General features: G+C 38.3%; 1 protein-coding gene across 1 annotated transcript in view; it reads right to left on the bottom strand.

Moving 5' to 3' along the window:
• Positions 1–17,947, bottom strand: part of Ascc3 (activating signal cointegrator 1 complex subunit 3) — a 380,520-nt gene that overhangs the window by 319,672 nt on the left and 42,901 nt on the right. Inside the window, exon 4 of the mRNA XM_045155316.1 lies at positions 5,794–6,353. Within this exon, the coding sequence (XP_045011251.1) occupies positions 5,794–6,353 (560 nt within the window). The remainder of the gene's footprint in view (positions 1–5,793; positions 6,354–17,947) is intronic.

Below are 17,947 nucleotides of genomic sequence, written 5' to 3'. Positions count from 1 at the left end.
ACAATTTCAAACACTGGCCTCCTCACACATGTACTCACACACAGGTACACACATACATACATACATATATATATACACACACACACACATAGACAAACACACACACACACAGAGGAATAAGTAATTTGCTACTCTTAAAAATAGAAAAGAGATGGGCTATAGAAATGGCTTAGCAGTTAACGCTTTTGCCTAAGGACCCGGATTCAATTCCCCAAGATCCATGTAAACCAGATGCACAAGAGGGTGCATGCACCTGGAGTTTGTTTGCAGTAGCTAGAGGCCCTGGCATACCCTTTCTATTTCTCTCTCGCTCTACCCCCCCCTTTCTCTCAAATAAATATTTTTAATAGAGAATATTATCAATCATTTTGTAGCAAAAGGCTAGGAAGCCAAATGAAATGGTCAATTTTGTAGAAAAATCTAATTATCAATACTAATTTTAAAAGAGGGCTGGAGAAATTGCTTAGCACTTAATGTGCTTGCATGCAAAGCTTAAGGACCCATGTTCTACTCTCCAGATCCCACACTAGCTAGATACACAAAGGTGAGGCACATGCAAGATTACAAACGTCCACTAGGTGGCACAAGAGTCTGGAGTTTGGTGTGGTTGAGGTCCTCTCTCTCTCTCTCTCTCTCTCTCTCTCTCTCTCAAATAGAACTTAAAAAAAAAGAAAGAAAGAAAAGTTCTGTATAAGCTGTTAAATACTGAAAAATCTGAATTGTCAATGAAATTCTGAGATCTGCAAAAGATACCAGGCTACATAGTTTTAGAGTTAATCCTTCTAGGAACAGATCATCACTTTCTTACATACCTTTTGAAAATAAAAAAGCTCCAGACATTTATTTGTAAAGTTGTAATTGGGTTTTAAAAGAGGATAATTTATAAATTCTCTACTCTCACTAGTATGTTAAGCAGAGTATAAAGATGTAACAATTACTTGGGAGGCAGAGGTAGGGAGATTGCCATGAGTTCAAGGCCACCTTGAGAGACTCCATAGTGAATTCCAGGTCAGCCTGGGCTAGAGTGAGACCCTACCTCGAAAAACCAAAAAAATGAAAATTAAAAAAAATAAAGTATAACAATTAAAACATTAAGAAAAATAGAAATTTTCATTCTCACAAATTAAATTCATGCATTTCCATTCTGATTAGAAAGAAAAACATTTGAAAAGTCAGGACTGCTCTATATATTGAAGTAATAAACATAATATCATATATTGCTTATTATAGTACATATAGTACACAAAGAAAAACTACTCAATTTAGGAACCCTTCTTTGAGCTAGTAAGCAATTATCAATTGATATGATAGTATAATATTAAAAAGAATAATTATATGACAAAAGACAATGTTAAAACAGGAGCAACTCTGAGCAAAAACTTTGAATTTGTGGTTCATGAAAAATTACACACTGGATAAAAACAAATACATAACATTTCAAACTTTTTAAATTGTTCTTAGTTTGGTTTGTGGCAAAGATAATTACTAACTAAAGGCATAACATAAGAATATAACCATGAATATTAGTGCAGCACCTATTTCTCTCTCTAGGGGGGAAGGGAGAATATACTATGTAAATTATTTCTTGCAAAAATTAGAATCCATTCTCATAATGATTAATGCTCACTATTTACAGGTACGTTAACAATAAAAGCTGAAGCCAAGCTCACTTATTACTTAAATTAAGACAATGTGAAATGTGAACACTTTAGTACCCACATATTACAAATAATCAGTAGTGTAGTAAGAAAAGCTAAACCTAGGAAACACTGCATACCTAATTAAAAGTTTAGTTTATATTTGCATGTGTGTGTGTGCACACATATATATGTGTACATATGTAAAATTGGTGGCTTTCCTGAGTCATAGAAATATGGTAACTTCAACTGTCACAAAAGAAAAATATACAGCCACACATGTGAATATTCCCATGAATATTTCTTAAGTCTAATAATAGTGTTTGTTGCCGGGCGTGGTGGTGCACGCCTTTAATCTCAGCACTCGGGAGGCAGAGGTAGGAGGATCGCTGTGAGTTCGCAGCCACCCTGAGACTCCATAGTGAATTCCAGGTCAGCTTGGGCTAGAGTGAGACCCTACCTTGAAAAACCCAAAAAACAAACACACACAAAAAATAGTGTTTGTTTACAAATGACAGAATCATTATCCAAAATGCTTTTCCTCAACAAAATACTATTATCAGGGCTGGAGAGATGGCTTAGCGGTTAAGCGCTTGCCTGTGAAGCCTAAGGACCCCGGTTCGAGGCTCGGTTCCCTAGGTCCCACGTTAGCCAGATGCACAAGGGGGCGCACGCGTCTGGAGTTCGTTTGCAGTGGCTGGAGGCCCTGGCGCGCCCATTCTCTCTCTCTCTCTCTATCTGCCTCTCTCTGTTGTTCTCAAATAAATAAAAATAAACAAAAAAAAATACTATTATCAGAAATTGACCATTCATTTTCATGATAAAATATATTTCTTATTTCCATCCTGTATCAATGGACAGCTTTCCAAATTAGTCTTAACAGCATTCCCTGTATCAGATATAATTGTTCATTCATTTTTAAATGTATTTATATGTTTACAAAAAAATCCAAGAGATAGAAACTTTCAGAAAGAAGATAACAGAAGCAGGTTAATGAAGCTTTGTTAGATTACCTTTATATCATCCTTGGCATACAGTACAGAACAGATGAAAGAATGAATGAACAGTGCCAAAGATGAAACAAAACTTAATCCAGCTTGTCAAATGCTGCTGTCCTTGCACAGCACTGCTCATTACCAAAAACCATGCACAAAACCTAGTAACTCATGAAGAACCTTTACATAAAGCAATGATGTTAATATTTCTGAAACTGTGGCCCACAATCTCTCAAATCCTAGCAGCAACAGCAAGAGGAGAACGACACAACAAGAAGTTGAGGAAAGTTGAAGGCTGGAATTATGGTTCAATAAAGACTACAGACACTTGCCTGCAAATCCTGCCCACTCTAGGTTCAATTCCCTAATATCCATATAAAAACAGATGGAGAAAGCAGCACAGGCATGTAGAGTTCATTTGCAGTGGGATGGATACATACATACAAACATACTCACTCAATTTCTCCCTCTTTCCATTCATAAGTGAAAACATTTTTTTTAAGAATAAAAGGTTAAGACTAATTCATTAAGCCATGCAAACTATTCCTCCTCGATTTTCCTGGCCATCTTTGATAAGGAAAGGCTTGTATGGAATCATGGTTTTCTGTCTCATTGGTCTCTTTTGTTTTCCTAAAACTTGGTTGTCGCCAGACATAATGGTGCATGCTTTTAATCCCAGCATTCGGGAAGGCAGAGGTAGGAAGATCACAGTGAGTCTGAGGCCACCCTGGGACTACATAGTTAACTCCAGATCAGCCCCAACCAGAATGAGACCCTACCTCGAAAGGGCAAAAAAAAAAAAAAAAAAAACTAACTTGTCCACACCCTCTGGTATTTGTCCCTGTACAGAAAGGTTGGAATACTGTGGTCCACAACCATAAGGTCTCCATATAAAAGGTGGGAACCTTCACCTGTGGAAGAGCCAGCATTACTGGCCCTGTCCTTCAGAAGCCCTCCAAGATCTCTTCATTTTTTTCCCTCATCCTCACTCTGGTTCCTATACTGCTAATGGAATGGACAGCATCTACACTGGTTAGGGTCTAGTACTCATTTATGGCCTTGAAATTAGAGCTCCACTAGGGTCTATGACACCTTTGGCTGCCATACTCTTCTCCTTCAGCATCAGCAAGCTCCACAGTCTCTCCTGCTTATACTGCAAAGGTCTTCCTGGAGTCATTCTTCACCACAGCCTGGTGAACAAACAGATCCTACATGGTGTCAGTGCTACTGATGAAATCATATCTATATCTTACAATTAACTATTTTACTGTTCCCAAGATCTTTCCTGGGTCATTGTACTAAATTAATAAATTAGCTCACAATCAGATAAAAATGGAAATTAGCTATGCTTTCATTGTTTTAATGACTTTCTCTCCAGGATTTAATCAATTATTTAAAACCAAATCATATAAAGATTAAAATTTAATCCTCAGGTCCAATAATAAATATCCCAGTAGCTCAGGAAATAATCACAAGAATTAACAAATGAGATTGCATAAAATCAAGGTTTCTGAACAGCAAAGAAAACAATCAACAGTATGCTGAGGCAAAATAGAAGAGTCTTTATCAGCTATTCATATGAGAGGAGTAATTCCAGAATATAAAAAGAACTCAAAAAGTTACCCATCAAAACAATATCCCAATCCACAAATGAACAAATAAACTGAGCAGATACTTGAAAATTAAGATGCACAAATGACTTAATACATGAATGAAAATATGTTCAACATCTTTAGACATCAGGGCAATGCAAACAAGAAGTAAGCCATGATTCCATCTCACTGCAGTCATGAAAACACAAGAAAACAAACAAATATTCATGGGGGAGGAGAGCCCTTAAACACTGCTGGACACAATAACTAAATTGGTACAGACATTAAGGAAATCAGTATGGAAATTTCTGAATCAATTAAAAAAAGAATTTCCCCTCAAAAGGGAAAGTGGGGGAAAGGAGGGTACTACCATGGGATATTGTTTATACTCATGGAAGTTGTTAATAAAAAAAAAAAAGAAAGAAAAAAAAGAATTCCCCCATGATCTAACAATACCTATTCTAGGTTTAGTTTATTACTTCTCTACTCACAATAGTCAAGTTATGGAATCAGTACAGGTGCCCATCAACAGATGAATGGATAAAGAACAAGTCACATATGGATAGCCACAATGCAATTTTCTTGAGTCATAAAAAAATTATGTTATTTGCAAGAATAACATAATAACATAATAAGATGGAACTATAGATTATCAAGGTTAAGTAAAAATAAACCACCCTCACAAAAATAAGCATCACATTTCCTCTCATATGTGGAAGTCAAGAGATATATCAGGATATGAAAGTAAATGGTATATTTCAATAGATGTGGAAGGGCAAAGAGGAAAGGAGGAGGAAGCAGATACAGGAATAGGCAACAGAAGGGCATGCAGGGAGATAACCACCAAATAACAAGGTCTGCACTTCGTTAATGTGTATAGAAGCTACTCTGAAGCTTACATGATCTGTCAGAAATGTGTGGCTTCCAACATGATCTTAATAGATGGCTTACTGTGTCAGTGAATAGCCCATGTGCTGCCAATGTTTTGACTGTACAATTTTGAGTGGTTAATCGCCTCAGTGTTTTGCCTTTCCTGTCAGTGAATAATGACGAATACTCATTATGAGATGGTGGAGGATATCCATGTTTGTGCTTTCAGTTTATTTCACTACAGTTCTGTTAGTGGAAATTTTCTATATAAATTTCCAGTTTCTACTTCAGTGTGTTGCATCATATGTGCTACCTATTTACTTTTTAGAGTATATATTAATTGTCTATAGTAGTTGCTTTCATTTTAGTATTTGTACAACTACATATAATACTCATTACTATTCTCAGTCCTCCTGTAAAGTTCTCAGTGGAAAAGCACATGTGCCTGCTATGCAAAACTACCAGGCTATGTAATTAAGTATCTTGGCATAATATTAAGGGAGTACTTTCTCTGCTAAAATCTTGTCTAAAATAGCTATTTTGGAATGGAGATGTACCTTAGTGTTAAATGACATGCTTAGTACATTTCATGTTTTGGTTTCAATCCATGACACTTAAATAAAAAATTCATGTTTGTCAAAAAGCTATTTCACTGACATAGAATACATTCATATAAAACTCCAACAACTTCAACTATACCTCATCCTGAAGCTCATCACCACTTCTAACAGAAGCAAGCATATCATATAAGGTACAGCACAGATCTTCTATTCTTGGTGCTTCAGTCATTTCCTTCAAAGTTGAATTTAAATACTTTTCAACTTCACACCACAAAAAGGAACCATTTGTTTTCTCGACAGGCTTGAGTTCTGTGGGACAATGCTCCTGAAGATGTTCATTTAGGAACTTCTTGTAGTCCAGACTTATAGTTTTCTGGGTTTCACCATTTATTGGCAATTCATCAAAGTGGTCCAAGTCATGCATGTCAAATGAAAATGCTAAGTTTTTACCAAAAATTACTCTATCACTACATTGGTTTTCTGTCATCTGGACAAAAGCAGTCAGGTCATCTTGACTAAAGTGAGAGATAATTCGATTAGTAGCATCACAAGCTGTAGTGGCAGATGAAGATGGAAATGGACCAAACATCTGTTTAATAGCCTTTGTCTCTATGTGGCCAACAGAGTCCGTCAAGTGAAATGTCATAAAGAGAAACGCAGCCCCACTTTCAATTGCTTCTTTGCCATCATCTGTTCCAACTATTCAAAGACAAAAGAAACAGTGTTAGCTCAATAGAATCATTTTACAAATTACCATTAAGAAAAAAAAAAAAAAAGCTTATCCCCAATACTTGTTTTAGTTAAATCTAACAATCAAAACATTGTAAGAAAGATAATCCAGTTTGGAGGAGAAAAACCCATTTCTAAATTCCCAAAGAACTATTTTAGGCAAATAAACCATTAACAGTAATTTTTCTGTACTTAGCATATGTGACAAAAAGGGTTGCTTTCAGCTTACAGTTTCTAGGGGAAGTTTTCATCAAGGCAGGAAAAGCATGGTAAGAATATACAGCAAGTCATCACATCTTGTCACATCAGCTGGGAAGTAGCAGTAAGACTGAGCTAGCAAACTGAGGTAACAAGCCTCAAAGTTGGCACCCAGTGACACACCTCCTCCAGCAATGCTCCACCTCCCAAAGGCACCACAACTCCCAAACTGCTACCAGCTAGGAATCAAATATTCAAAACATATGAGCCTATCGACAACATTTCATTCAAACCACCGTAATTAGTTAAAAATAAAAATGAAAGTTATGAGTTAAAGAAAGAAAATAATAATAAACCCTCAGGTCCTGTTCTGTGCCTGCTTCCATATCCTTACTAACCATTCCCTGTGACATCAGCATCCCACTCATGTGTTGACACTAGCTCAGCTACCTTGTCCGAGGAGCACAATGTTGTGCATAATCCTTCTACCTTCCAAATGGACAGTTCAACATAGACTAGTTGATTTAAAGTAAACCCAGCCTATACTAACAACAGACTAGAATTCTACAGTACATCAAATGCCTCACTAACTTTTTACTACATGTAATGATTATGTGTGTGTAGAATACTAATAGCTTAGGTATGGGAATAAGTGATTCTACAATGGCTATTCACAAGTTTTTCAAGTATGAAGTCTACTTGTACTACTGTAAGTAATTTACAGATCACTGTCATATACTTATTGTTCTAGTACTTAGGGAAACATTACAAAAATTTTCTACAAATTATACAATGTTTTAAACTAAAACTGTGGTGTATGTATTTTTTATTTCATTCTTTATTTCACTTATGCATGGAGATAGAGGTCTTGAATAATTTAGGGATTGTAATAATTCTACAGATAATTTAACAAGGATGGTACTGATACTAAACTGAACAAAAGTGGAATTCATATTACTAAACTTAGTCTATATCCAAAATTATAAATATATATCCATTTATAAAGATGACATTCTCATCATTTTATAGAAGGTCTTCCTTTAATATGTGTGTGCATATTGCGTGGGGGGAGGGTTGCGGGGAATGTAGGCACATGTTTTTGTGTACGGAGACCAGAAGATGACACTGAGTGCTCTTCCTCAATCACTCTCCACTATGTTTTGAGACAGGGTCTCTCACTGAATCTGGAACAAGCAAGCACCAAGGATCCCCTGTCTTGTCTCCCCAGTGCTAGGATTGCAGCAGCAGTAATGGGTGCTAAGGATCAAAACTCAGGTTTTCATGCTTGCATGATTAATAGTTACGGAGATATATCCGTAGACGAAAATGGACTTTCTTTATAAAACAATTTACTAAAAGCTTCCATTTTAAGTAACCTTATTCATAGCAATATATAACATGCCACAATGGAAACTCAAGCTTGAAACTTTAGATGAAAACAAAGAGTTACTCAGTAATTAAATGAGATTCACAGCAGTCTTCTAAGTACCAAACACATTTTTTTAAAAATGGTACCACACAGATTCCCTACAAATTCCTTGAAAGTAGATTTTTCTATTATTCTTCTTTACTAAATAATTTTTAAAGATACATACATCACTTTAGAAAATATAAATTAAAGTCTTATTCAATTACTAAAAGAAGAATTAACTTAAATATCTACTGCTAGGTTACTGATAAAGTTATGGTAAAATGATGTATTTCAGTAGAGTACAGAAAATACATCTATCTTGGAATAAAAAAACACAAGAACAAATACAGAGTACATTTTTAAGAAAAATAATTAGAGTCAGAGACATAAAGATCAAGAATGCTGTTCAGGAGGATAGAGAGATTGCTCAGTGATTAAAGGCACTTGCTTGCAAAGCTTGATGACCTGGGTTCAGTTCCCCAGTAAACATGCAGAGCCAGATATCCAAAGTGGTCCAAGCATCTGGAGTTTGTTTGCAGCAGTGGGAGGCCCTGGCATACCCCCACAGCTTCTTTCTCTCTCCCTCTCTCCCATCTTCCCTCCCTCCCTCTCCCTCTCCCCCCCTCTCTCTCAAGTAAGTAAATAACAAGTAAATAAAGTATTAATTTTTTTTCAGAATGTCTAATTTTTAGAAAGCACTGACATACATATCAAGTTTCAAAATGGATACTTTTAAAACTCTACAGTGCACTAGGTTGTGGTGATTCATAATTGTTAATACCCTTCCAACTGACCCACCCTCCCTCTGTCAACGTCCTTAACTATATGTTTGCTGCAATCCCTTCACGTCACAGAGCACTAACAAAACATAGGTTGCTACCCTGGAGTAGTATCTGAACACTGGCAAATAGCATTGGTAGCCATGGGTGGCTAGCTGATGAAGTACACACTGCCTTAGTCTAAAAACAACAAAGTTTTCCTTGATACCAAAACACTCCACACAAAGAGTTCCAGTTGCAGCCCCTGCCTTCCGGCAAACACAGGTTCATCTTCCCTGCTCTCAGGCCCCATCCCCTTCCCAATCCTGAGGATACACAATTAGCAAATGCCCATATGAAAGCACAGCATAGGACTGGAATAGAATGCGACCAAGAATCTGGCTGAGACACAGCAGATGCCCCAATGTGCCAGTATGTCACTTATTAAGCCAGTGCTATGTTTTGAAGACATAGGAAAATTGCATGTAAAGCAGATAAAAATATGGAGAGAAAAACAGAGTCCTGCCTTCCCTTCACAAAGTGGAATGGAAAGGGAGATACAGGCTTCACTCTAAGCTAGCTGAACTAAGAGGGCCTATTGGAAAAAGTGAGGTTGAAAGGGACATGGCTCCCAAAACTGTGCATGGTAAGCTTCCACAGTACAAATCTCTCATTAGCCATGATCTTGTCTTACCTATATCCAAATTTGAAGATGTTTCATCAAATGTAAGGATTTTGTTCACAAATGATCTCTTTATCATTTCCCTTTATACTTTACAAATAATTTAGTACTAAATCATCTTTCAAAATGGTTAACCAGAAGAGTTAATATTTACATGCAATTCCTCAATTACTTTTTTCTCAGCTACACACCATTCTAATAATTTGAAGGAAACTGAGATTTTAAGCTTAGTTTTGTCTCAAAATAAGGTTTAATAAAATATATACCAATAATTAATTACCAAAAGCTTGTATTAAATTTTAGAAATGCCACCTTTTAGGAAAGCTGGTCCAGAACTCTAAGCACTTATATATTTAAATGTCTATTCATAAAACAATAAAAAAGATAGCTTGTAAACACACAAGTGGCTCTATGTACCCTATATGTCAACTGCTATGTGTTTAAAGACATAAACTCAGGTCACTAGAATGTTTTTTTTTAAATCAACAATAAATATCTGCTCTCCTACAAAAGAGAGCAAGCAAGATGAGAACTACACTTCCTAAGATATTAAGGAAAAGGCTTCCTAAAGGTAACTATCAAGGGGCTAGAGAAGTACTTCAGGTGCTAAGGCATCTATCTGTTGCACAAGTACTATGTGTCTGAGTTCAGAGACCCAAAACCCACAAAAATCAGAAGCTGTGCCAGCACTAGGGTCTTTAATCCCCACACCTCCACAGCATCAAGAAAGCAAGCAAAGAAACAAATATCTTCCAAAGCTAAAGGGCCACCTAGCCTACTGAACAATGTGAGACCTTACCTCAGATGACATAAAAGGTGAGAACTAACACCCAGGGTTCACCTGCATGTGCTCTCGCTCATGCATGAACACGCACACAAACATACACCAAAAATAAAACTCCAAATAAACTAAAAAAATAATACCTATTAAATAATAAAGAATTAGTAGAATTAAATTTGACTGATTGGAGTTTGCCCATTATAAGTCAAATTCAAGCTTTAAAAACATAAGCCCTAAACATGTAGATAAAGTTTACCATGCCTCTGGATCCCCAATTCCTTGATGCCCTCCTCCAGTGGGTGCCCTAGAACAGTGAGTAGGCCAGATCCTATTCCTGCTCTTCCTCCCAGTACTCTGGTACCCTTAGATTCCCTGCTGCTGGCTTGGCAGCTGCCTGGACCCTGAGAGCTTACTACTGAAGCAGGCCTTTGCTCAGCCTTCCTGATTAAAGCACCCCTGGGTCCCAATTCCCAGATCTTCTGCTCCAGAGGGTGTACACATGGATTTCCTGATCCCAGTTGGTTCCCCTGCAGATGGCTTGGGACTCTGTGGACCCTTGTTTCACCTTCCTGATTGAATGGCCCATGGGACCCAAGCTCCAGGATTCCCTGCTCCAGAAGGTGCATCCATAAAACTCTTAACAATGAAAACAAAGAGTTCTAAATGCAGAAAAGCAACTCATTACATACAAAGGAAATCCCATCAAAATTACCTCAGATTTCTTAATAGAAACCCAGAAAGCCAGAAGGATGGAACATTTCAAAGTCTAAAAAACAGTCTTCCAACCCAAGCTACTGTGCTCAGTGAAACTATCACTCATGGAGAAATAATAGAGCTCAACAATACCATGGATCAACTAGACCCAACAAACATCTACAGAGCTTTCCACCCCAACTCTACAGAATACACATTCTTCTCAGCAGCCCAGAAAACCTTCTCCAAAACAGACTACATATTAGGCAATAAAGTGTGCCTCCAGCCAGGCATGGTGGCACCCGCCTTTAAAATCCCAGCACGAAAACTACTGGAAGAAAATTTAGGAAGTACTTTCCATGATATAGGAATGGAAAAAGACTTCCTGAATAAAACCCCAGTGGCTCAAGTTCTTAAACAGTCACTCAACCATTGGGATCATATGAAGCTGAAGAGTTTCTTTACAGATAAGCATATAATAAACAAAGCCAATAGATTACCCACAGAGTGGGAGAAAATATTTGCAGGTTATCCAACTGATAGAGGCCTTATCTCTAGAATTTACAAAGAACTCAAAAGTCTAAACAATAAGAAGACAAATACCCCACTCACAAAATGGGGCACAGAGTTAAACAGGCAATTCACAGAGGAAGAGATACAAATGGCAAACACACACCTAAGAAAATGTTCATCATCCCTAATCATCAGAGAAATGCAAATTAAAACAACTATGAGATTCCACCTTACCCCAATAAGGATAGCCAACATCAAAAGGTCAAATGAAAATAAATGCTGGCGAGGATGTGGAGAAGCAGGGACACTCATTCACTGTTGGTGGGAATGCAGGATGGTACAACCACTTTGGAAAGCAATATGGAGACTCCTGAAAAAGCTGACTATAGAAATACCAACAGACCCAGTTATACCATTACTGGGCATGTACCCTAAAACCTTCAAACCAAAAGCCAGAGAGATTTGCTCAACCATGTTTGTAGCAGCTCAATTCGTCATAGCTAAAAGCTGGAATCAACCCAGATGTCCATCATTAGAAGAATGGATAACAAAGATGTGGTATATCTACACAATGGAATTCTATACAGCAGTAAGAAAAAACGACATAAAGAAATTTGAGGAAAAATGGTTGAACCTGGAACAGATCATTCTCAGCGAACTTACCCAATCACAGAAAAAAAATCGACACATAGTCTCACTCATCTGCAACACCTAACCTGAATTTGCCCAAGATGCCTTACATACCCAGCAAGCACCTCATGGACTAGACAATAAGATGGATGGGAGGGCGGGGAGGGAATCAAAGGGTGGAAAATAGTAATCCGGACCCAAACGGCAATGGTACCATAAAATTCTACTTCCTAAAAGACAGACCAAATGACTGAACCTTCACTAGTCCCTTACAGGAAACACCTGAACCACAAGACACTGGAGAGGGTAGGATCAAGACTGACCTAAATCTCCTACATCTTCCTTCCCTCCCTCTCCCCCTCTCTCCTCTATCTCTCTCCTCTCTAACTCTTGTATATTAGTTATCTTTTTCCTCAATTTCTTAGTGGACACTGACCTGTAACCCCCACTTCCAGCTTGGGCCTACAATCCACAATGAGCTTTTGATCAGAGAAACCTACAAGGTTTCCCAAAACAATGACAGACTTCTGTCAGAGTAATTGATGACCCACCAAAGGCCAGTGGTAAGACCCTATTGCTGAAGACTCCATACGCAGCTGGCACGTAAAATGGAATGACATGGCTGGAAGCCAGGAGAGAGTCAGTCCCCAGACAGTCAGTGTGTCTAGTGCCAGAAGGCGCTACATAGGCGACTGGGGGAAGTGACCAAGATCTGTCCAAGCAACACATTGTTTAACCTAAGTAGCAACAATTAACTGGATGTGATACCCACACAAGTGCAATAGTGGTACACAGCCATGGTGAGGAATCAATTGCTCTTGATTTGGCTAACTGATCCACTCAGTGGTACTAGACCCATAGCTGGAGCTGGGAAACAAGTCAGAACCATACCCAAACACAAGCCCACTCTACAATATCAAGCTACCATCAATCACGGGGTATAAGAGGGCCTACACCTATCAAACTGTCTATCAAAAAAGTAAGTGTTATCTCAATTTTCTGGGTGCTAACTTACTCTCCGTTGGAGAATCTGCTTCTCTTTTCCAGATAAATGCAGATCCTAAGAAGAGAGCTGCCCCAACATACCTCAGAAGGGGCCCAACTGAAACTAAGGACAACTGGCGAAATAAGCAAGGGTGATGTTTTCCTGTGAACTGGATACCAGCACAAAGGGGAAGGCACTCAGGAGGCAGAGGTAGGAGGGTTGCCATGAGTTTGAGGCTACCCTGAGAATAGAGTGAGTTCCAGGTCAGCCTGGACTAGGGTGAAACCCTACCTTGAAAAATAAAGGGGGGGGGGGTCTATAAATTCAGGAGAAATGAATGTCCTGTATCATATCAGATCATAATGCTTTAAAGCTACAAATTAGCAAGAGACAGGAATTCTACCACCTCCTGGAGACTGAACAACACACTTTTAACCAATGAATAGGTTGTGGAAGAAACAAAAACGAAATTGAGAAAAAAGAACTGAATGAAAATAAAAACACAAGTTACCAAAACTTATGTGACACAATGAAGACAGTTCAAAGGGGAAAACTCATAGTGTTAAATGCCTTCATAACAAAGACACAGAGATCCCAAATTAATAACCTAACAATCCACCTAAAGGCATTGGAAAAACAGGAAGAACCCAACACAAAGAGCTGCAGATGGGGAAAAAAAAAGATCACAGCAAAAATTGAAGAATTGGAAGCTAAGGGGAAAAAAAAAGTTAATCAATGAAACGAAGAGCTGCTTCTGTGAAAAAAGAAAACAAGATTGATAAATCCCTGGCCAATTTGATCAAGCAAAATAAAAAAAAAAATAGGAAAGTTTCAAATTAACAAAATCAGAAATGAAAAAGGAAATGACACAACAGACATCAATGGAATTGAAAGAATCATCAGGACTTACTTCTAAAACCTCTACTGCACAAAATCAAATAATCTGGAAGAAATGAATGAATTCCTAGCTATATAACATCTTTCAAAACTAGACTCAGAGTAGATTAACCTCCTAAATAAATCTATCACATCCATGGAGATTGTAAAGGTAATCAAAAACCTCCCCCAAAATGAAAGTTTAGTACTAAGGGGCTTCTCAACTGAATTCTATCAAACCTTCATTAAAAGCTGAAACAAATGGGGCTGAAGAGATGGCTTAGCATTTAAGGTGCATACCTATGAAGCCTAATGATCCAGGTTCGATTCTCCAGGTCCCACATAAGCCAGATGCACATGGTGACACATGCATCTGGAGTTCATTTGCAGCGAATAAAGGCCCTGGGCATGTCCATTCTCTCTCTCTCAATCTCTGTCTTTCTCTCTCTCTTCCCTCATCTCCCTGTCTCTAATAAATAAAGTCTTTTAAAAAATTGAAATTAATTTTTCTCAAAGTGTTTCACATAATTGGAGAGCAGGGAATCCTCCCTAACTCCTTTCATGAAGCTAGCATCACCCTAATAACAAAACCAGACAGAGACACAAGAAAAGAAAACCATAGGCCTATACCCTTGATGAATTTAGATGCAAAGATCCTGAACAAAATCCTCACAAACCGAATTGAACAACACATCAAAGGCATTATCCCCCTCAATCAAGTAGGCTTCCTCCCAGGGATGCAGGGATAGTTCAAAATATAGACACTGGTCAATGTAATTCACCACATAAATAAACTTAACCATAAGAACCACATGATCATCAAATTGATGCAGAGAAAGCCTTTGACAAAATACAACACCATTTCATGAACAAAACGCTGAAAGAGCAGGCATGGAAGGTTTATATCTCAATACAATAAAGGATATATATAAAGCACCCAAAGCCCAAATAATAGTTAATGGGGAAAGACTCAAAGAGGTCCCACTGAAATCGGGAACAAGACGCGGTGCCCACCACTCTCACCACTGCTCTTTCACACAGTACAAGATGTACTAACCAAAAAAAAAAAAAAAAAAGATGTACTAACCAAAACAGTAAGACAGGAGAAAGAAAGAAAAGGGATACAAAATGGAAAGGAAGAAGTCAAGTTAACCCTATTTACGGATGACATGATCCTATACATAAGTGACCTGAAAGTCTCCATTTCAAAACATCTAAAGGTGATAAACTCATTCAGTAAAATGGCAGGATTTAAAAAGAAAAAACAAATTGATGTGCTTGGAGTGGTGGTGCACACCTTTAATCCCAGCACTTGGAGGCAGCAGTAGGAGGATTGCCATGAGTTTGAGGCCACCCTGAGACTACAAAGTGAATTCCAGGTCAGCCTGGGCTAGAGTGAGACCATACCCTACCTTGAAAAACTAAAAAAATCGATGCACAAAAGTCATTATCCTTTCTATATGCAAAGGAAAAATATATAGTGAAAGAATCAGCAATGCTGTCCCATTGTCAATACCAACAAAAAGTGTTAAGTACCTTGGAATAGCATTAACCAAGGATGTGAACAACCTATATAATGAAAACATAAAAAAACACACAGAAAGAGAAAAAATGATCTAAAAATTCTTATGGAATGGCAGCAGGCCTCAGGAGTCCAAATATATCCTCAGAAAGTGGTAGGGCAGGAGGAGAGGATAAGGATAAGGGGGACAAAAAACTAAACCTAAGTGGAAATGGTACCATAAAATCCTACATCCTGAAAGACAAACTAAAAACAGTGGAACCTCCATCAGGTGCTTACAGAGAATACCTGATTCACAGGGGCCTGGAGAGGTTATGATAAAGACTATCCTCAGTCTTTTCCTCTCTCTCATTCCCCTTCCCCCTCCTCTCCCCCCTTTTCTCTGTTTCTCTTTTATATTAACTATATTTTTCTTCCTCCTTCTCCCTTGGCACTGTCCTGTAACTCTCATTACCAGCGTGTGGGTAACATCCACAATGAACTGTTGATCAGAGAGACCTAGAAAGTTTCCCAAAAGACAGAATTCTGTCAGAGTACTTGATGACCCACTCAAGGTTAATGGTTAAGACCTGCCAAAGACACCATATGCTGTTGGGACAGAACATGGAGCAACCTGGCTGGAAACTGGAAGAGAATCAATCCCCAGATAGTTAGTTTGTCTAGTGCCAGAGTGACTGGGGGAAAATGACCAACATCTGTCTAAGCAACTTGTGGTCTAAGCTACTCAACATCAATCAACCTGATGTGATGCTCACAAAAGTGCAATACTGGCACACAGCCATGGTGGATTACCAACTGCTCTTGATTTGGCTAATGGATCTACTCTGTGGAATGGAACCCATACCTGGAATGGGAAAACATGTCAGAAACATATCCAAAAACAAGCCTGCTCTCCAATATCAAGCTCCCATCAATAGTGGGCTACAAAAGGGCCTACGCCTACTAAATTCTCTCTAAGATAAGAATGGGTATCCATTTATCTTGCACTGACTTTACTCTCCATCAGAGACTTTGCTTCTCTTTTTCAGATGATATGGAACCTGAGAAGAGAATCAGCCCATTGCACCCCACATGGGCACCAGCTGAAGCCATAGAGTTAGTGGGGTAATGAGCAAGAGCTTTCTCTGTGAACCTGGTACCAGCACAAGGGTGAAGGAGACAGACCCAGAGAACACTCAACTCTTGCCAAGTCAGATATTCAGAGAGACAGAGACTCTCCCAAGACCTACTGTCACTGAAATAGAGCAGAAATGAACCCAACATGGCTCAGGGAAATTTGTGGAAGAGGGGGCAGAAAAATTGTTAAGAGCCATAGGTTGGGTCATTATGCAGAGAAACACTGCCTCTCCCCCATAACTGAAGGCCACCCCCACAATGCGATACCCACAATCCACGGCGGGGGGGGGGGAGCATGACAGGGAGAAGGCTAACAATGGTACCATCATGGCTGTATACACACTATATGCATAACTAATAAAAAAGAAAAGAAACACATCTGGAAGTATCACCATACCCGATCTAAAGCTATATTACAAGGCCATAGTAACAAAAACAGGATTGTACTGGCATAAAAACAGGAACATTAACCAATGGAACAGGATTGAAGACCTAGACCTTAGGTCAAGTAACTACAGCTAATTAATCTTTGACAAAGGTGCCATTAAAAAAGACTGGAGAAAAGACAGCATCTTCAACAAATGGTGTTGGACAAACTGGATAACCATATGTAGAAAAATGAAATTAGACCCAATCATCTCACCTGACACAAAAATCAAGTCCAAATTGATTAAAGACCTCAATATAAGGCCTGAAACTCTTCTACTACTAGAAGAAAAAATAGGAAGAATTTTCCATGATATAGGAGGGGGGAAAGACTTCCTGAAGAAAACCCCAGTAGCCAAGAAAATTAAACCATTGCTCAACCAATGGTATCTCATGAAACTGAAAAGCTCTTGCACAAACATACCATAAGCACAGCCAATAGATTACCCACAGAATGAGAGAAAAATCTTTGCCAACTATACCAATGATAGATGCCTGATATCTAGAATCTACAAAGAACTCAAAAACCTAAATAATAACAAGTCAAACAATCAACTTCAAAACTGGGGCAGGGAACTGAATAGGGAATTCTCAGAGCAAGAAATACAACCGGCTAAAACATACTTTAAGAAAATGCTCAACATCCCTAAACATCATGGAAATGCAAATTAAATCAACCACAAGATTTAAAAAAAAAAAAAATCTAACAATAAATATTGTTCAGGATGTAGGGGAAGAACCACCCTCATCACTGGTGGCAGGAATGTAAACTTGTACAACCACTATGGAATTCAATATGGAGATTCCTGAAAAGGATGAACATAGAGCTACCAAGAGACCTAGATATTCCATTACTGGGCATTTACCCTAAAAGCTCCATGCATTGATACAGAGACATTTGCTCAACCATGTTTATAGCTGCTCAATTCATTGTAGCTGAGAACTGGAATCAACCCAGGTGCCCATCATTGGA

The sequence above is a fragment of the Jaculus jaculus genome, chromosome 7 (genome assembly GCF_020740685.1).
Source record: "Jaculus jaculus isolate mJacJac1 chromosome 7, mJacJac1.mat.Y.cur, whole genome shotgun sequence".
NCBI lineage: Eukaryota > Metazoa > Chordata > Mammalia > Rodentia > Dipodidae > Jaculus > Jaculus jaculus.
This window is presented reverse-complemented; position numbering and strand designations above follow the sequence as displayed.